The sequence below is a fragment of the Petaurus breviceps genome, unplaced genomic scaffold (genome assembly GCF_028583685.1).
Source record: "Petaurus breviceps papuanus isolate PSGF00001 unplaced genomic scaffold, PetGlider_PUasm1.0 83963, whole genome shotgun sequence".
Classification (NCBI taxonomy): domain Eukaryota; kingdom Metazoa; phylum Chordata; class Mammalia; order Diprotodontia; family Petauridae; genus Petaurus; species Petaurus breviceps.
In genome coordinates, this window is record NW_027186643.1 from 42 (window position 1) to 14,926 (window position 14,885).

The window sequence follows — 14,885 nt, forward strand, 5'->3', positions numbered from 1 at the left end:
GGAGGAGTGGGAGGATGGGGGATGGGGAGAAGGGAGGAAATGGAGGGATAGAGAAGGATGGGGAAGTCTGGGGAGTGTAAACTCGGCATACCCAAGAGCAGCCTGGCTCGTTTCCCAGCAAATCCCACCCTTCCACCTGGGGCGGGGGGGGGCGTCGCTCCTCTCCGCCCCCCTCTCCCCCTCCCCCGTTGACCTTCCCCTTTAAGGATGCTGGGGCGGGAGGGGGGAACAGCCCCCTCTCTCCCTCCCCTCCCCTTTAAGGCCCGTTGCGGTGGCTACTGCGCAGGCGCGGGGGTGGGCGCGGGGGCCGCCGGGAGAAGCGGCCATGGAGGCTGCGCGGGCCTTGCGGGGCAGCTGAGGCTGAGGAGGCCGGGCTGGGCCGGGGCGGGCCAGAGCTGGGACTGGGTCCGGGTCGCAGGTGAGCGGGGGCAGGGCGGGGCGTCGTTCCGGGGAGAGAACGGGGGACCAGGAGCTCCCCCCTCCGCCTCGGGCGCCCCCTGCGGGGCGGGGGTCTCCCCCCTCTAGTCTGGGGCGCCCCTCGGGGGCCGGCAGGGACTGTCATGGGGCATCCCCCCAGGGAGGCCAAGCTCTGCTCTGGTAAGGGGTGCCCCCAGGAGGAGGGGGAGCTCCCCTCTGTTTTGGGGTGCCCCTAGGAGGAGGAGCTCCCCTCTGTTTTGAGGTGCCCCAGGAGGAGGCAGAGCTCTTTCTTACGGCATGCCCCAGGAGGAGGGGGAGCTCCCCTCTGTGCCAGGGCGCCCCAGGGGGTAGGGTCCACACGCGGAGTAACTCTCTGGACCTAGTACAAGCTGTATGCAGCCTAGAGGAAAGCGAGGGGATGGGGGTGGAGATCGGCCCCCCCCCCCCCCAGAAGGACCTGCATGCCTGGCGGATGGACAGGGCAGATCGGGCTGGGACAGCCCCGTGCGCCCCCTACAATAGGGGGGTTCTCCGGCTTCCCTGGTGCTGCGCCGGGTCCCCGCGGGCCGTGCAGGGGCCGGCACCCCCTGCAATGCGTCTGCAAGGGAGAGCGCTGCCGGAGCCGCCCCCTGGAGGCCACTGCAGGAAGTCCGGCCGAGCCGGGGCAGGACCCCGGGCAGAACTCGGGCCGCCCTGGCCGCCCAGCCCAGCTTCCTCGTCCTCCCCCGCAGGGGCCTCCTCCCCAATCCGAACCCTCCGGCCATGGCCACCCTGGTGATGTCCCGGGAGGAGAAGCTGAGCCAGGATGAGATCGTGCTGGGCACCAAGGCGGTCATCCAGGGGCTGGAGACCCTGAGGGGCGAGCACCGGGCCCTGCTGGCCTCCCTGCTGGAGAATGTGGCCGGGCGGGAGGCGGGCGAGGCCGAGCCCGGAGCCCAAGAGCGCTCCGGGCTCCTGCGCCGATCCCTGGAGGCCATCGAGCTGGGACTTGGGGAGGCTCAGGTACCCGGGCAGCTGGGTCTGGGGGGCACGGGGTGGGGCGGGCGGCAGGAGACCCGCCTGGAGCCCCCCTTGAGCCCGCTCTCCCGGCCGAGGGGCCGTAGGTGATCCTGGCACTATCGGGCCACCTCGGGGCTGTGGAGTCGGAGAAGCAGAAGCTGCGCGCCCAGGTGCGCCGCCTGGTACAGGAGAACCAGTGGCTGCGGGAGGAGCTGGCCGGCACCCAGCAGAAGCTGCAGCGCAGCGAACAGGCCGTGGTCCAGCTGGAGGAAGAGAAGCAGCACCTGCTTTTCATGAGCCAGATCCGGAAGCTGGACGAGGACCCTTCTCCCAGCGTGAGCCCGATCCCCTCCCCGGCTGGCAGGGCCCCCCCCCCCCCATTCCCTGTCCCCTTCTGGTTTGTTGATTCTAGCCCTTCCTTCCTCAGGAAGAGAAGGGGGATGTTTCCAAGGATTCTCTGGATGACCTTTTCCCTAATGAGGATGAACAGAACCCAGGTAGGGAGGCCAGCAGCAGAAGATGATTTCTTAACTGGGGGCCCTGTGATGGTCAGGAGGTCACAGTCCATGAAGGTTCCCACATGTGTGCCTGGGAGGGTGATTGCATTGCCTGAGGACCCAGAGGGATGCAGATAGGAGGGAAACTCCCCCATGCAGACTCTGCCCCAGCCCTGGATGCCCAGGGCCCCCTCTGACCTCCTGCCTTCCTTCAGCTCAGGGCCCTGGGGGCGGAGATGCAGCTGCCCAGCATGGAGGCTATGAGATTCCTGCCCGCCTGAGGACCTTGCACAATCTGGTGATTCAGTATGCCTCCCAGGGGCGCTATGAGGTCGCAGTCCCCCTCTGCAAGCAGGCCCTGGAGGATCTGGAAAAGACTTCAGGACATGACCACCCGGATGTGGCCACCATGCTGAACATCCTGGCTCTGGTGTACCGGTAAGGGGATGCCCTGGCGAGGTGGATGGGGCACCCGGCCTGGCCTCAGGAAGACTCTTCTTCATGAGCTCAAATCCAGCCTCAGATACTTACTAGCTGTGTGACCCTGGGCAAGTCACTTCACCCTGTTTGCCTCAGTTTCCTTATTTGTAAAATGAGCTGGAGTAGGAAATGGAAAACCCCTCCAGTATCTCTGCCAAAATATATATATATATATATATATACTTAAGTGGGGTCATGAAGGGCCAGGCAAGAATCGAAAATGACTGAGTGAGAAGCAGCCTTGGATTCTGTACAAAGTAGCTCTGCATAGGCCTGACCCTACCCCAGGTGAAGAAGGAAGGGGCCAGGGATACAATGCTGAGCACCACCTACACCCCACCCTGAGAAAACCTACACTGGTACCCGAAAGCCCCTCACTGACCCATCACTCCTCCGAGGTCAGCCTTCCTCTTCCCAAGCCCCTGATGGAAACTGAAAATATCCCTGTACAAGGGAGCAAATGTGTGGCCCAGTGGGCCAGGCAAGGAGCCTCATTTTATAGATGGGGAGCAGGAAGGGTCTGTGGTGGTCCTTCCTCTGCCTCCCCCCCACTGTCTTTTTGTCCCCTCAGGGACCAGAACAAATACAAAGAGGCCGCCCACCTGCTCAATGACGCTCTAGCCATTCGGGAGAAGACCTTGGGCAAGGACCATCCTGCTGTGAGTGAGGCCTGGCTTCCCTGGGCTGGGGCTGGGGCTGGGGGGGGGTGAAAGAGGGCCCCTGCCTCGGCAGGCCTCTGCAGCCTTCTCCCTTCCTTTGCCCTGGGCCCAGGTGGCAGCTACCTTGAACAACCTGGCGGTTCTGTATGGCAAAAGGGGCAAGTACAGAGAAGCAGAGCCCTTGTGTAAGCGAGCCCTGGAGATCCGAGAGAAGGTAGAGCCGGTGTGGGCCCTGCCCCTGGGCTGCGGGAGGAGCCTGATGGCTTGGCTGGCTGCTGGGCCCGAGCACAAGTGAAGAGAGCCTCTGCCTCCTCCTAGGTGCTGGGCAGATTCCACCCTGATGTGGCCAAGCAGCTGAATAACCTGGCCCTGCTCTGTCAGAACCAGGGCAAGGCCGGGGAAGTGGAGTACTACTACCGGCGTGCTCTGGAGATCTATGAAGCTCGTCTGGGCCCGGACGACCCCAACGTGGCCAAGACCAAGAATAACTTGGTGCCTGATGCGAGGGATGCCCTGGGAGGGGTGGCCAGGGCGGGCAGAGCTGGGACTGGGCGGGCCCTTCACTCTTCCCCTGCTCTGCCCCTGCCACAGGCCTCTTGCTATCTGAAGCAGGGCAAGTACCAAGATGCAGAGACCCTGTATAAGGAGATCCTGACTCGGGCGCATGAGAAAGAGTTTGGCTCAGTCAATGGCAAGTGCCTCCCCAGCCCCTCCTGGCCTTGGGAAGGGAATAAGCCTGTCAGCCTGGTGTCAGGGCACCAGGGCCCCATGACTGCCCCTCTTTTCTGTGTCCCCAGGAGACAACAAACCCATCTGGATGCACGCTGAAGAGCGAGAGGAGAGCAAGGTAGGGGGGCAGAGAGCCTGAGCTCCCCTCTCACCTGGGGCTCGGCCGCGACCCTTTCCCCGCACAAGGTTTGACTCTTCTCCTCCCCTTCAGGAGAAGCGTCGGGACACCACCCCCTATGGAGAGTATGGGAGCTGGTACAAGGCTTGTAAAGTGGACAGGTGACAGGGCCTCTGCGGGGTGGGGGGGATGGAGGGGCAGGAGCTGGGCGGGCCCCGGCTCACACCCGCCCCCTCCTCCAGCCCCACGGTGAACACCACGCTGCGGAGCCTGGGAGCTCTGTACCGCCGCCAGGGGAAGATGGAGGCGGCTCACACCCTGGAGGATTGTGCCAGCCGCAGTCGGAAGCAGGTCGGCAAGGTCTGGGAGGTCAGGGTGGGAGGGGCCAGGGCCTTGTCAGCTTCACTCCCACCTCACCCCTCTCCTCCCGCAACCAGGGCCTGGACGCAGCAAGTCAGACCAAGGTGGTGGAGCTGCTGAAGGACGGCGGGGGGCGAGGGGATCGCCGGAGCGGCCGAGAGGGCACCGGAGCCGGGGGGTCTCGGGCCGAGCCGGAGCCCGAGGACTCGGGGCCCACGGCCGAGTGGGCTGGGGTGAGGAGGCCTCAGGGAGGTGGCGGGGAGGCGGGGCGGGGGCAGGAGGGCAGGGGGGCACAGTGTGACCAGCTCCTCCGGCCCCAGGATGGCAGTGGTTCCCTCCGGAGAAGCGGCTCTTTTGGGAAGCTCCGAGATGCCCTCCGGCGCAGCAGTGAGATGTTAGTGAAGAAGCTACAGGGGGGTGGCCCCCAAGAGCCTCCCAACCCCCGGTGAGAGCCCTCTGACTCCTAGTGCCACCCAGCCCCCCCCCAGCTTTAGGTTCTCTGAGCTGCCCCCACCCCCAAATGTCAGCTCCTCCTCTCCTTCCTGCAGGATGAAACGAGCCAGTTCCCTCAACTTTCTTCACAAGAGCACAGAAGAGGCCAGCCAGGTAAGGAGAGCCAGAGACGAAGCCTCCCAGACTGGGTGCTCCCTCCCACTCGGGACCATTTTGTGATTAGAACACGAGGTTCCTGAGGGCAGATGGATCTCTGCAGCCGGCATGGGGTGCTGGAGCCACCGCTCTGGCCGTGTGACCCTGCTTGGCTGATGCTGAGCCTCGTGCCAGTCTGCCTTGCCTGAAGGAGATCCCTTGGCTGGCACCACCCTCTGCCCAATCAGTGCCTCTCTAGGCCACCGACCAAAGGTGCCCAGGCCTCCTGGACCTTCACTAGGCTTGTGGCAGGGACCCTGAGAGCACTGCCTCCCCACCCCTGAGGGCTAGTGGGTATGAGGCAGGTGGCCCTTCCTCTAACCCCACTCACTGTATCTGCCCACAGTCCGGTGACACCAACCTGTCCGACAGCCGCATGCTCAGTTCCAGCTCTCTTGACCTCTCTCGCCGGAGCTCTCTAATTGGCTAAGAGGGAGGGGTCGGAGGGCCTGCCCCCTCCCCAGCTCCTGGGCCTTCCTTGGCTGCTTGTCATGCCCCACAGGGATGGGGGTACGGGGAGACCTGAGCCTCAGCTTTCCTCCTGCCCTGCTTCAGCCACCCTTCCCCTGACAGCTGTTTCCCACAGGTCCCCCTCCCCCATTGTTTTTTGTTCAATCTCAGGGTAACCTCTTCCCCTGTCATTTCAGGCTTAGCAGCTCAAGGCTTATTCCCCTGCCCCCCGCCCAGTTTAGCACTGTTAGTCACGAAGTTGAGAAGTGTCCCGTTGGTGACAGTGCAGAGAGGAGCCAGGATCCCCCACGCCTGTATTTATTTCCCTTCCCTTCCAGTGGAAGCCAGGAAAGTGAAGAGCAGTCCCCTGGAGCCTCCTCAGGGCCCTGGCCGCACTTCCCAGAGCATGCCGGGCCCCCTGGCCTTGGGGAAAGACAACCCTAGGAATCTCCCTCCTCCTTCCCCAGGCCTCTGCTTCTGTATATAAAGAAATAAGTTATTGGCCGCTTCCTTCCCCAAGCCCTGTCTGTGGTACCTCTCTCTGCCCTTCCCCTTTCCAGGGATGCTACCCAGGCCTTAAGCCCTTCCCACCCCCTGAAGCCCATTAGTGTAAGCCGGAGGCACCATGGCCCCCTCTACAATAGCTGACACCCTTGTTCCTTCGGGGCCTTAAGTACCCCACCTTTGAGCCACATTCCAGGGACTTCTAGCCCTTCCCTCCCGAGGTCCCACCTGCCGAGCTGTTCTCCCCCTCAGGCTCTGAGGGAGGGCTCTGCACTCCCCTCCCTGTAGCTGGGAGGGGGCCAGGGCTGGGCTGGGCCGGGGAACCCACATGCTTTGTTCAGATGTTGCTGTAGAAATAAAGACAGTTTGAATCCAAATGAGTTCAGTCTCTCAGTGGAAGCAGGGCTCCCTCCCACCCCAGCTCTGCATCCTTCTGTGCCCTCGTGTTTGGGGGTGGGGTGGAGGGTGCTCCAGGCTGTCGGGTATAGGACAAGAGGAGACTGGAGGCTCGGGGATCCCCTTTTCATCCTGCCCACCATGCAGGCAGTCTAAGAATCAAAGGAAGAAATATGGAAGATTGGGTTCAAGCCCCTCATTTTCACAGAAGACGCAGAGGGTCAGGGATGATGTTAGGTGGGGGCAGAGCAGCTGACGGCGCTGTAGGTGTGATGATTATTGCCCCAAGTTCCCTCCAGCCTTGCTCCACTGGAAAAGCTTAAGATTGGGGAAGTGAGTAGAAAACTACAAATCCCAGAAGGCAGTACGGTGGCGGGGGCGGGCCAAGCAAGGAGTCGTACGTACGCCGCGGCGTCCTGGCGCCTGCGCAGTCGGGGAAAGGATGAAGTCAGGAGAGAACTACAGGTTCCAAGAGGCCGCGCTGTGCGACAACAAGAAGGGAGGGCCTGCGCCTGCGCCTGCGTCTGCGCGTGGGGGCGGAGCCGCCGCCATCTTGGAGCGGGAGGCGGAGCGAAGCAGACTGGGAGGGAGCGACCGACCGGGGCCGCTGCCGCCGCCATGAACCCTGAGTAGTGAGTGACCCTTGCCCGGACCGCCGGACCGCCGCCCCTCGGACCAGGGAGGCCTCGGGCCCCGCGTCCTTGACTTGTCCCCCTCCCCTCATCGGGCTCCCGCCCGGGGTCCTCGCTGCCCTTCTCCCTGACATCCGGGTTCCTGCCCTCGGTGACCCCCCCCCCCCACACACACACATCCGGGTCCTGCGATGAGGGGTTGCCTAGCCAGGACCCCCCACGCCCCCTAGACTGGGAGGGGGCCGAGGAGGCTGCGCCCCCTTGCTCTTCCTTTCCCTTGTCTCCCCCCCCAGCCACTTGGGGTGGGGGGGTCGTGGGGGCCGTGACTCTTGTAGACTTAGGTCGGCGCTCCCCCAGACCCGGGCCCCCGGGGAGCCCCCTCGTATCTCGGCCCCCCGCTGTGAGCTTGGCAGTGACGGGGTCGCGGCAGAGGCGTGGGAACACGTTAGGCCCCAGGTTCCCGATGCGGAGGGGCGCCCTGCAGCCCCCCGCGGCGCCCACCCAGCTCTCTCCAGTGTAGACATGACTCGGGGACCCGGCTATGGACACGGCGCCCCCTGCCCCATGTTTCCTTAAGGACCGGTGTTCACGTTTAAGAAGTAAATCTAGGGGTCCGTGAGGAAGCGCGCTTCCGGAAGCATTTATTAACCTCCTACTGTGTTACGGGCACCCAAGAGACAAAATGCTCCCCGGGGGAGGGGAAGCCCGGCCCCCCCAGCTCGGGGCCGCTGTATACCCGCGGCCGAGCCGGGGCTCGGGATGCAGTAGGTGCTTAATAAATGCCGCCGCGGTGAGCAGGGAGCACCCCCAGGCTGGGAGGGCCGGCGGATGGGGGGCGGAGCAGGGTGAGCCCCTGTGTGCCCGTTCTGGGAGCGAGGTCATGGGGAGGGTGCCCGAGCAGGGACGGTCTTGGGCCAGGGCCTGAGGCTGGAGAGAGGCACACGGGAGGGACCTGGGTGGGCAGCTGTCTGGAGGCTGGATTGTGGGGGGGAGGGTGCATTCAGACAGAGCCCCCCGAAGATCCGCGGAAGGAGGCTCGGGGAGCCCGTGAGAGGCAAGTGGCTGGTCCAGGCCACCTCCCAAGGGCTTAAGAAGGCTGGGTGGCAGTGGGCATATGTGCCCTCCCCTTCCTCGGAAAGCAGGGTGAATGTTAGGTGGGGAAAGCACCCCCATGCCCTGGCTGCCTCAGCATGCTGGGAGGGGGCCCTCCCTTGACTTTTAGGAACACTTTGAGTGCCTTTGCCGCTTCTGAGGCCCCCAGGGCCAGAAATGTCAGGGACCCTGCTGTGGCGCCCACACTGATTACAGCCTGGGGGAGGGTGCAATGCCTCTGCCCGGCTGCTTCTGCTTCACCACGATTTCAAGGGCTCTCTGAACCCGGGCACACAAACAATCCCATCTTTATTTTCACTAACCTTTAAGTAATATTGAGCATTTCCCTTCATTATTTACAAATGCTGTTCTGAGAAAGGATCTGGGGGCTTCACCCGCTGCCAGAGTCCATGACACAAGGGCTTCAGATCCTGCCCCCGCATGGAGCCACCTTCTTTGGCATGGAACAGTTTGTTCTTCTCCTTTTTGATTTTAGTTTATTCTTTTATTTTTAAGTCCCCCATGACTGCCTCCACCCATCCCCACCAGGGATGTTGTGTTTGGGTGACAGCAGCCAGACCAGGTTCCCTCAGGCCCTCAGGCCTTCCAGCGCTGGCCTTTCCTCCTTCTTGTCATCTTTGTTCTCCATCCTTCTGAAATAGCCTGAAGCCAGTGAGGCCTGGCTGCGCTGCCCCATGGAGGCAGGCTGGCTCTGCCCTGATTGGCGCTCAGCAGCTGCTTTCTAGCTCCTCCATCATTTCTCCTGAGCCTCAGTTTTCCTCCCTGTAAATGGGAATGATACACTGGTGTTCGTCCCTTCTAGTCCCATTGCCCTGTGATGGTCAGTCATCTCGTCCTGACTGGCTCGTGCCCTTTGTCCCTGTCTGAATGTTTGGGAGGTGCCCCCTCTTTGACCCTCCCCCTCCCTGGTACCGAATCATTGCTGTAAGCTTTGCCTGTCAGACCGCATTGGGTCTGTGAAGCCACTTTCTCAGGGTCTCCCCCAGTCCTGATAAGGCCGGCTTTGTGGTGGAGTGAGTAGCAGGTCTTGCTTGGAGTCAGGAACACCTGGGTTCCGATCCTGACTCTGATGTTTACTCAGTTGTGTGGTCACCACTCTAAGCCTCAGTTTCCTCATCTGTAGAAAGGGGGTAAGGATACCTGTAGTGACACCTCACAGGCTGGTTTCGATTGACCAGTGGCAAGAGGCTGTGTGTTGCCATGTTCCTGTGAGCCTCTGCCCTGAATCCCAGCAGGCTTTTCTCTTCCGAGCCCAGTTATGGGGACATGTGGGGAGGGGAGAGAGCCCCGATCCCTCCTTCTAACAGGTCTTGGATTCTCTTTCCACCTTTACCAGGCAGTACGCCAAGCCCCCGTCTGCCTCTGTCTTCCACAATTTTCCCAATTTCAGGATTCTGCTCTCACTTCTATTTTCTCTGGGCCCCAGTGAGAGCTTCATGGGAGCAGGGCCTCTCCTGGCCTCTCACACATTTGTCTTCCTCTCCCTACAGTGATTACCTGTTTAAACTGCTGCTGATCGGTGACTCAGGCGTAGGGAAGTCCTGCCTGCTCCTCCGCTTTGCTGTGAGTGTCCCCACTGTCTCCGGGGCCCTGCTTTGCCATCTGGAGTTCTTGGTCTTGGGCTGCTTGAAGGCAGCTGAGAATTCCGGCTGCCCTCTGGCTTCTCAGATACAGGGTGGGCTGTGCGTCTGCAAGGATTAGAAGGCACAGGAGGGCTTATTTGGGGGTAGGGGAAGGGTGGAGATAGAACCCACTGTTGGCTTTTGGGGAAATGTGCTCAGGAGGCTGGGGTCCCTCAGCTGGAGTAGAATTCCTGGGTTCTCAGAGACTGCACACTCTGACATTCCCAGGATGACACATATACTGAAAGCTACATCAGCACCATTGGGGTTGACTTCAAGATCCGAACCATTGAACTGGACGGCAAAACCATCAAGCTTCAGATTGTGAGTGCAGCTTTGTGCGGGGAGGGGGCGGGGTGCAGTGCCTGGCCTGGGCCCCCTGACCAGATTTCTCCCCATCCCTGCCTTTTGTCTCTTGCCTTAGTGGGATACAGCAGGTCAGGAGCGATTCCGGACCATCACATCCAGCTATTACAGAGGAGCCCACGGCATCATTGTGGTGTATGATGTCACTGACCAGGTAACAGCCCTTCCTGGTAGCCCAGGCCAGGCCCTGCACTCTGCCAGTAACAGCTCAAGGAGGAGTCGGAGGTTGAGGTGCAGCTGGGAAACAGGGCAGAGGGGGCCCTGGGCCTTATTAACATTGGCACACAGGGGACTGAATTTTCTAGGCTGGGGTCTCCCAGAAGCTTGTGGGAGCTGAGTACCCAGGCCCAGCCCTTCTTAACATGGAGAGACATTTTCCTAGAGCTGTGACAGACAGACAGACACCACCCCCCCACCTTCAGTCTCCTGTAGGAGGAGGAGCCAGGATTATTCTCTGGGCAAATTGTTTCGTCCTGTGTAAAATGATAGCCTCCCTTCCTTCTGGCACTGGTCCTTCCTTTGCTCCCATTCTCCAGACAGAGAATCTTGGGCCTGGCTTATGTTCACATGGTCTGGATCTGGGCTTCTCACTCCAGTCTCCATTGGTTAGGCAGTGATGGATGAACATCGGCCCCAGCTGCTTGGCCCCTTACCCACCAAGATGTAAAATGGGTGCTGCCCTTCTGCCCCAGATTCTCAGCCTCTCTCCAAGCAGGGGATCTAAGAAGCCTATTAAGCATCCTGTGATCTGACCTCTCATCTCCCTCTGGGCAGGGAAGGTTGATTCCAGCTGCCCCCCTCCTTTCTGCTCTGGGTGGGGGCTGGAGGGAGGGAGCCTTGTCACTCACCTCTGATGGCACTCTCTTTAGGAATCCTATGCCAACGTCAAGCAGTGGCTGGAGGAGATCAACAGATATGCCAGTGAGAATGTCAACAAGCTGTTGGTGGGCAATAAAAGTGACCTCACCACCAAGAAGGTAGTGGACAACCCCACTGCCAAGGTGAGGGGTCAGTGCTAGGGGCGGGGGGTGCTGCTCAGGCGGGCATCTCTGGAGCCTCTGACCTGCCCCGCCCTGCCCTGGCTTCCCCTCAGGAGTTTGCTGACTCTCTGGGCATCCCTTTTCTGGAGACCAGCGCCAAGAATGCCACCAACGTGGAACAGGCGTTCATGACCATGGCAGCTGAGATCAAGAAGCGAATGGGTCCTGGGGCAGCCTCGGGGGGCGAGCGACCCAACCTCAAGATCGACAGCACTCCGGTGAAGCCGGCCAGCGGAGGCTGCTGCTAGGGGGCAGAGCTGCGGGGCTGGGGGGGCCTGGGAGGGCACCTTCTTTTCAGATGATGCCTCTGAGGCCAGGAGGCGGAGCCCCAAGCCTGCCTCCCCCTCCTCCCACCACCACCAAGGGGCATTTGATTCTGTGGCTTGTGGGCAGTGAGTCCTCTTGCCCACTCCCACCCCCGACCTTCCCAAAGCTCCCGGTCAGATCTGTGCTGCAGGTAGGGGCTGGGGACCTGCACAGAGCCTCTGCCCAGCAGCCTGAGGCCTCCCGAGTCCTGCCCCCCCAGCCCCTGCCCTCTCCCCAGCCTTCTTGGGGAGGAGTTGTCTGCCTTGTTTCCAGCTCGCTCCCCCTGCTTTCCCTCAGAGCTGCAGTGAGTCCTGGGGAGCCCCTACACCCTAGGAGCAGGGAGCCTCTTCCGTAGACCCAAGGCCCAGACTGGGGGATGAGGATCCTGGGGGGGATGGGCCAGACATCAGGAGGGAGCAGCCTTGGGGAGCTTTGTCAACCCCTGCTCTCTTTCCCTTGTCCTTGCATCACTGTAGCCTGCCCTCCCCTGCCGCTAACCCCTCCTGGCCTTGAGCTTTCCGCTCAATCCGTCCATAATGGCTTGGGGAGGGGGGGGGCAGTGAGGCTTTGCACAAAGCCCGAGTGGGTGGGCGGCAGCAATTTGGGATTTGGGGTTGTGCTTTGAGGGGGGCTGTTGTTAATTCCCTCTGCCCCTGGTGCACCTCCCACCTGTCCCCTTCTGGGCCCCAGGAGGCTGTGGAGGTGGAAGGTCTGGGCCCCGGCTCTAACCTGCTGGAGGGCGGCTCTGGGGCCTGCTGCCCAACCCCCCAAGGATTGTCCCCCTTCCTCTGCCGTTAGGCTGGCTTACTCGCTCCTGGTGTTTTTCCTTCCACCCCAGGATAGAGTAAATGGTGTTTCTTGCCTTGATTCCATTACTTGTGCCCCTCCCTTCCCCATTTCTTCCTTTGTCATGGCCCCCTTTTCCCAAACAGCTTGAGTGTGTCAGTCTCAGTCAGTGTTGGCCAGGGACACAGTCTCAAGACCCTAGGACTCCTTCAGTGGGGGAGTCCGTTCACCCTTTCCGTTTTCCTTTGTCCCGTGGTCCCCTGGTCAGTGTGACATACACGAACACGCCCATATACACAAACGTGTTTTTGCTTGTATTGAAGCTGCAGGGTGGGGACCCTCGCAGGGCAGCCTTTCCTTGGGGTTGCCACCCACCCCCATTCTTCCTAGTCACATTTCGTCCAGCATTTTGCAAGGAAAAGCCACTTGGGGAAAAGAAACAAGGACAAAAGAAATCCTCAATAAATCTCCAGTGGCCTCGGGAGAGCCCCCCCAGGGGGTTTTGCAAGGAAGTTGGCAGACAGCCAGTGTGGTTTGTGGGCTGCGCCCAGAGGGGATCCCCAGTACCGGGAGAAGGTGCATATGGGGTGGCTGTGGGCTGAGGGAAGTCTCGAGCCAGAAACGGGAAGCTTCTGAGACCCACAGAACCCTGGCGTGGTAAGAGGTGGGTTCTTGACCGGCTTCCTGCTTCTGGGGAGGGTCCCCCAAGGAGCTCCAGCTCTCCACAGAAGGGTTGGGGATGGAATGGAGGGGAAGGGAGCTGGGGCTTTGATTGCTAATGCCGGAAGACGATGGGAAGTTCACAGGAATGCCTCGCCTGGCTGCCTTTCCTACCTGTCACCGCCCCCGCCCTTCTCCATGCCCATCAGGTGGCGAAGACGTGCACACACCCCTCAAGCCTACTGCGTGGGGACTCTGTAAGGGTAGCCATTCAGCGCAGCTCTAAAGCATTGTCCCTTCCTCCCTCCTAGGACCTACAAGCAATGCCCCCTCCATCCTCGGTGGCAATCTGCGTGGGTGCGTGATTGCATTGTCGGCTCAGGGTGAATGTCTGTGGAGGGGGAGAGGCGGGGGATCGGAGAGCTGCAAGAGTTCGGGGTGTCTTTTGTGCTCGATTTTGGCAGCACGATGTGGGGGGTGGGGAGCAGTCATTTGCGAGTATCGGGGTGAGTGCGCGCGCGCGTGTATGGGTGTGTGTGTGCGGGCGCCAGGCTGATTGTGCTGGGCAAGATCGCCTCGGACTAACGTGGGCCCTGCACCCCGCGCCGTAGGACCCTCCGGTGTCCTGTCTTGTCCCTCGCCCGGAGGACCCCGGGACATTGCCCCTTCCCCAGCAGCCCGCTAGCTCCCGGGCTGTGGCCCCGCCCGCCTGGAGGCCGGGCCTGCCCCTTTGTGGGGGAGCCCCGCCCCGGCTCCGCCCCCCCCCCCCCCCGCTTCCCGGGCTGGAGAGGGAGCCGCGGGGCGAGCGCAGGATGAGCGAGAGGGGCAGGAGCAGCCGCCAGCGCCAGCGGACGCGCCCCCCGAGCCGCCTGCCCGCCCCGTGCTCCCCGAGCCCCCCGCGGCCGGGTCGGCCGGCTGGGTGGGCGCGACTCTCTTCGGGGCTCGCCTGGGCGACCCCCTCGGCCATGCCAGGCCAGCGCTGAGCCCTGTGGGGCGGGGTGGCGGCCGGAGCGGGAGCCGGGCCGGGCCGGGGCCCCCCGGCGACGGGGCCACCCGACGGCGTAGGCTGGCGCCCCCCGGCCTGGCGCTGGGCCCCGGGGCCATGGCGTTCACCTTCGCCGCGTTCTGCTACATGCTGACGCTGGTGCTGTGCGCATCCCTCATCTTCTTTGTCATCTGGCACGTAAGGCCGGGGGCCGGGGGACGGAACCAGACCAGGACCGGGGGGGGGGGGGGATCTCCGGCCCCGGGCGCCCGCGGGGGCGGGAACACTGCACGCTCCGGGGGGAACTTCTCAGGGCAACGAGGGGAAACTTGCCTGCTCCTATTCCCTCTCCCACCCTTGCCTTCTCTCTTCCTCCTCCTTCCTCGAATACCTGTTCCCCTTTCCCATTCTCTTTTTCCTTTGTCCCTGATACCCCGTTCCGGTCCCCCCGTACAGCTGGACGGGAAGCAGGGGTTTGGGGAAGTTTCGGGGGCTTAATTTCTTCCAGTATAGCTCTTTTCCTGGTAGGGCATCTCTCTGTTTGTACCCAGGTTTGTCTGTCCCCCCTCCTCCTTTCCTCTCCATTGTGGGTTTTTCCAGCCGAGTGATGGAGCCAGTTGCCATAGCAACTGCATCTGTTTACAAGTCCCACATCTACCGGAACCTATTAACCCTTTCCTTTTCATACTCCGCCCCCCCCCCAAATGTCCGTGAAGGAAGGGTCTTAGTGGGACAGGCCTCCCCATCTTCACCAACCTCGTTGATCCTGTTTCCTCCCCACCCCATCCCCCCCTTGCTCATCCCTCTCCTTTCCGAGACTCCATCCTTCCTCTGGCCTTATTCTTCTCAAAACTCTTCAGCCCTGCTGTTTGCTGTCCCCGGTCCTTATTAACTCAAGGGCCAGGTGGCTCTGGCAGCGTGGGGAAGAGCAGCGTGGGTCCTTTTTTACCTTCTACTCTGACAAGCCTTTGCTGTGCTGCCAGCCTCCTGTCCCCTCCTCCACTTTCCTTTCTGCTCCCCACCCCCAGCGTCTCTTCCTTCCACTCCTAACCTCCTTTCTATGGCTGTGTTTTATTCTCGCCATTTCTTTCCCATTCTCCAATTTTCTAGCACCCTCC

The 14,885-nt window shown here is 61.8% G+C and overlaps 2 protein-coding genes across 3 annotated transcripts; both read left to right on the forward strand.

The window, feature by feature from the left end:
* Positions 1-290: 290 nt before the first annotated feature.
* Positions 291-6,238, forward strand: KLC2 (kinesin light chain 2). Its single transcript, XM_069106952.1, has 16 exons — positions 291-418; positions 1,149-1,419; positions 1,521-1,751; positions 1,844-1,913; positions 2,129-2,351; positions 2,965-3,052; positions 3,165-3,266; positions 3,371-3,544; positions 3,644-3,743; positions 3,850-3,899; positions 3,993-4,060; positions 4,142-4,250; positions 4,337-4,492; positions 4,580-4,704; positions 4,808-4,865; positions 5,254-6,238. Exons 2-16 carry the CDS (start codon positions 1,180-1,182, stop codon positions 5,335-5,337), a joined length of 1,878 nt encoding a protein of 625 aa, XP_068963053.1. The 5' UTR covers positions 291-418; positions 1,149-1,179; the 3' UTR covers positions 5,338-6,238.
* A 493-nt stretch (positions 6,239-6,731) lies between these two features.
* On the forward strand, positions 6,732-12,203 carry RAB1B (RAB1B, member RAS oncogene family). Of its 2 annotated transcripts, XM_069106953.1 has the most exons (8): positions 6,754-6,889; positions 9,493-9,565; positions 9,853-9,948; positions 10,049-10,144; positions 10,860-10,991; positions 11,084-11,254; positions 11,553-11,698; positions 12,109-12,203. In XM_069106953.1, exons 1-7 carry the CDS (start codon positions 6,876-6,878, stop codon positions 11,667-11,669), a joined length of 699 nt encoding a protein of 232 aa, XP_068963054.1. In that variant the 5' UTR covers positions 6,754-6,875; the 3' UTR covers positions 11,670-11,698; positions 12,109-12,203. The 2 variants fall into 2 exon arrangements, with proteins under 2 accessions (XP_068963055.1, XP_068963054.1); XM_069106954.1 differs by having other exon boundaries at positions 6,732-6,889; positions 11,084-12,203.
* Positions 12,204-14,885: the final 2,682 nt, after the last annotated feature.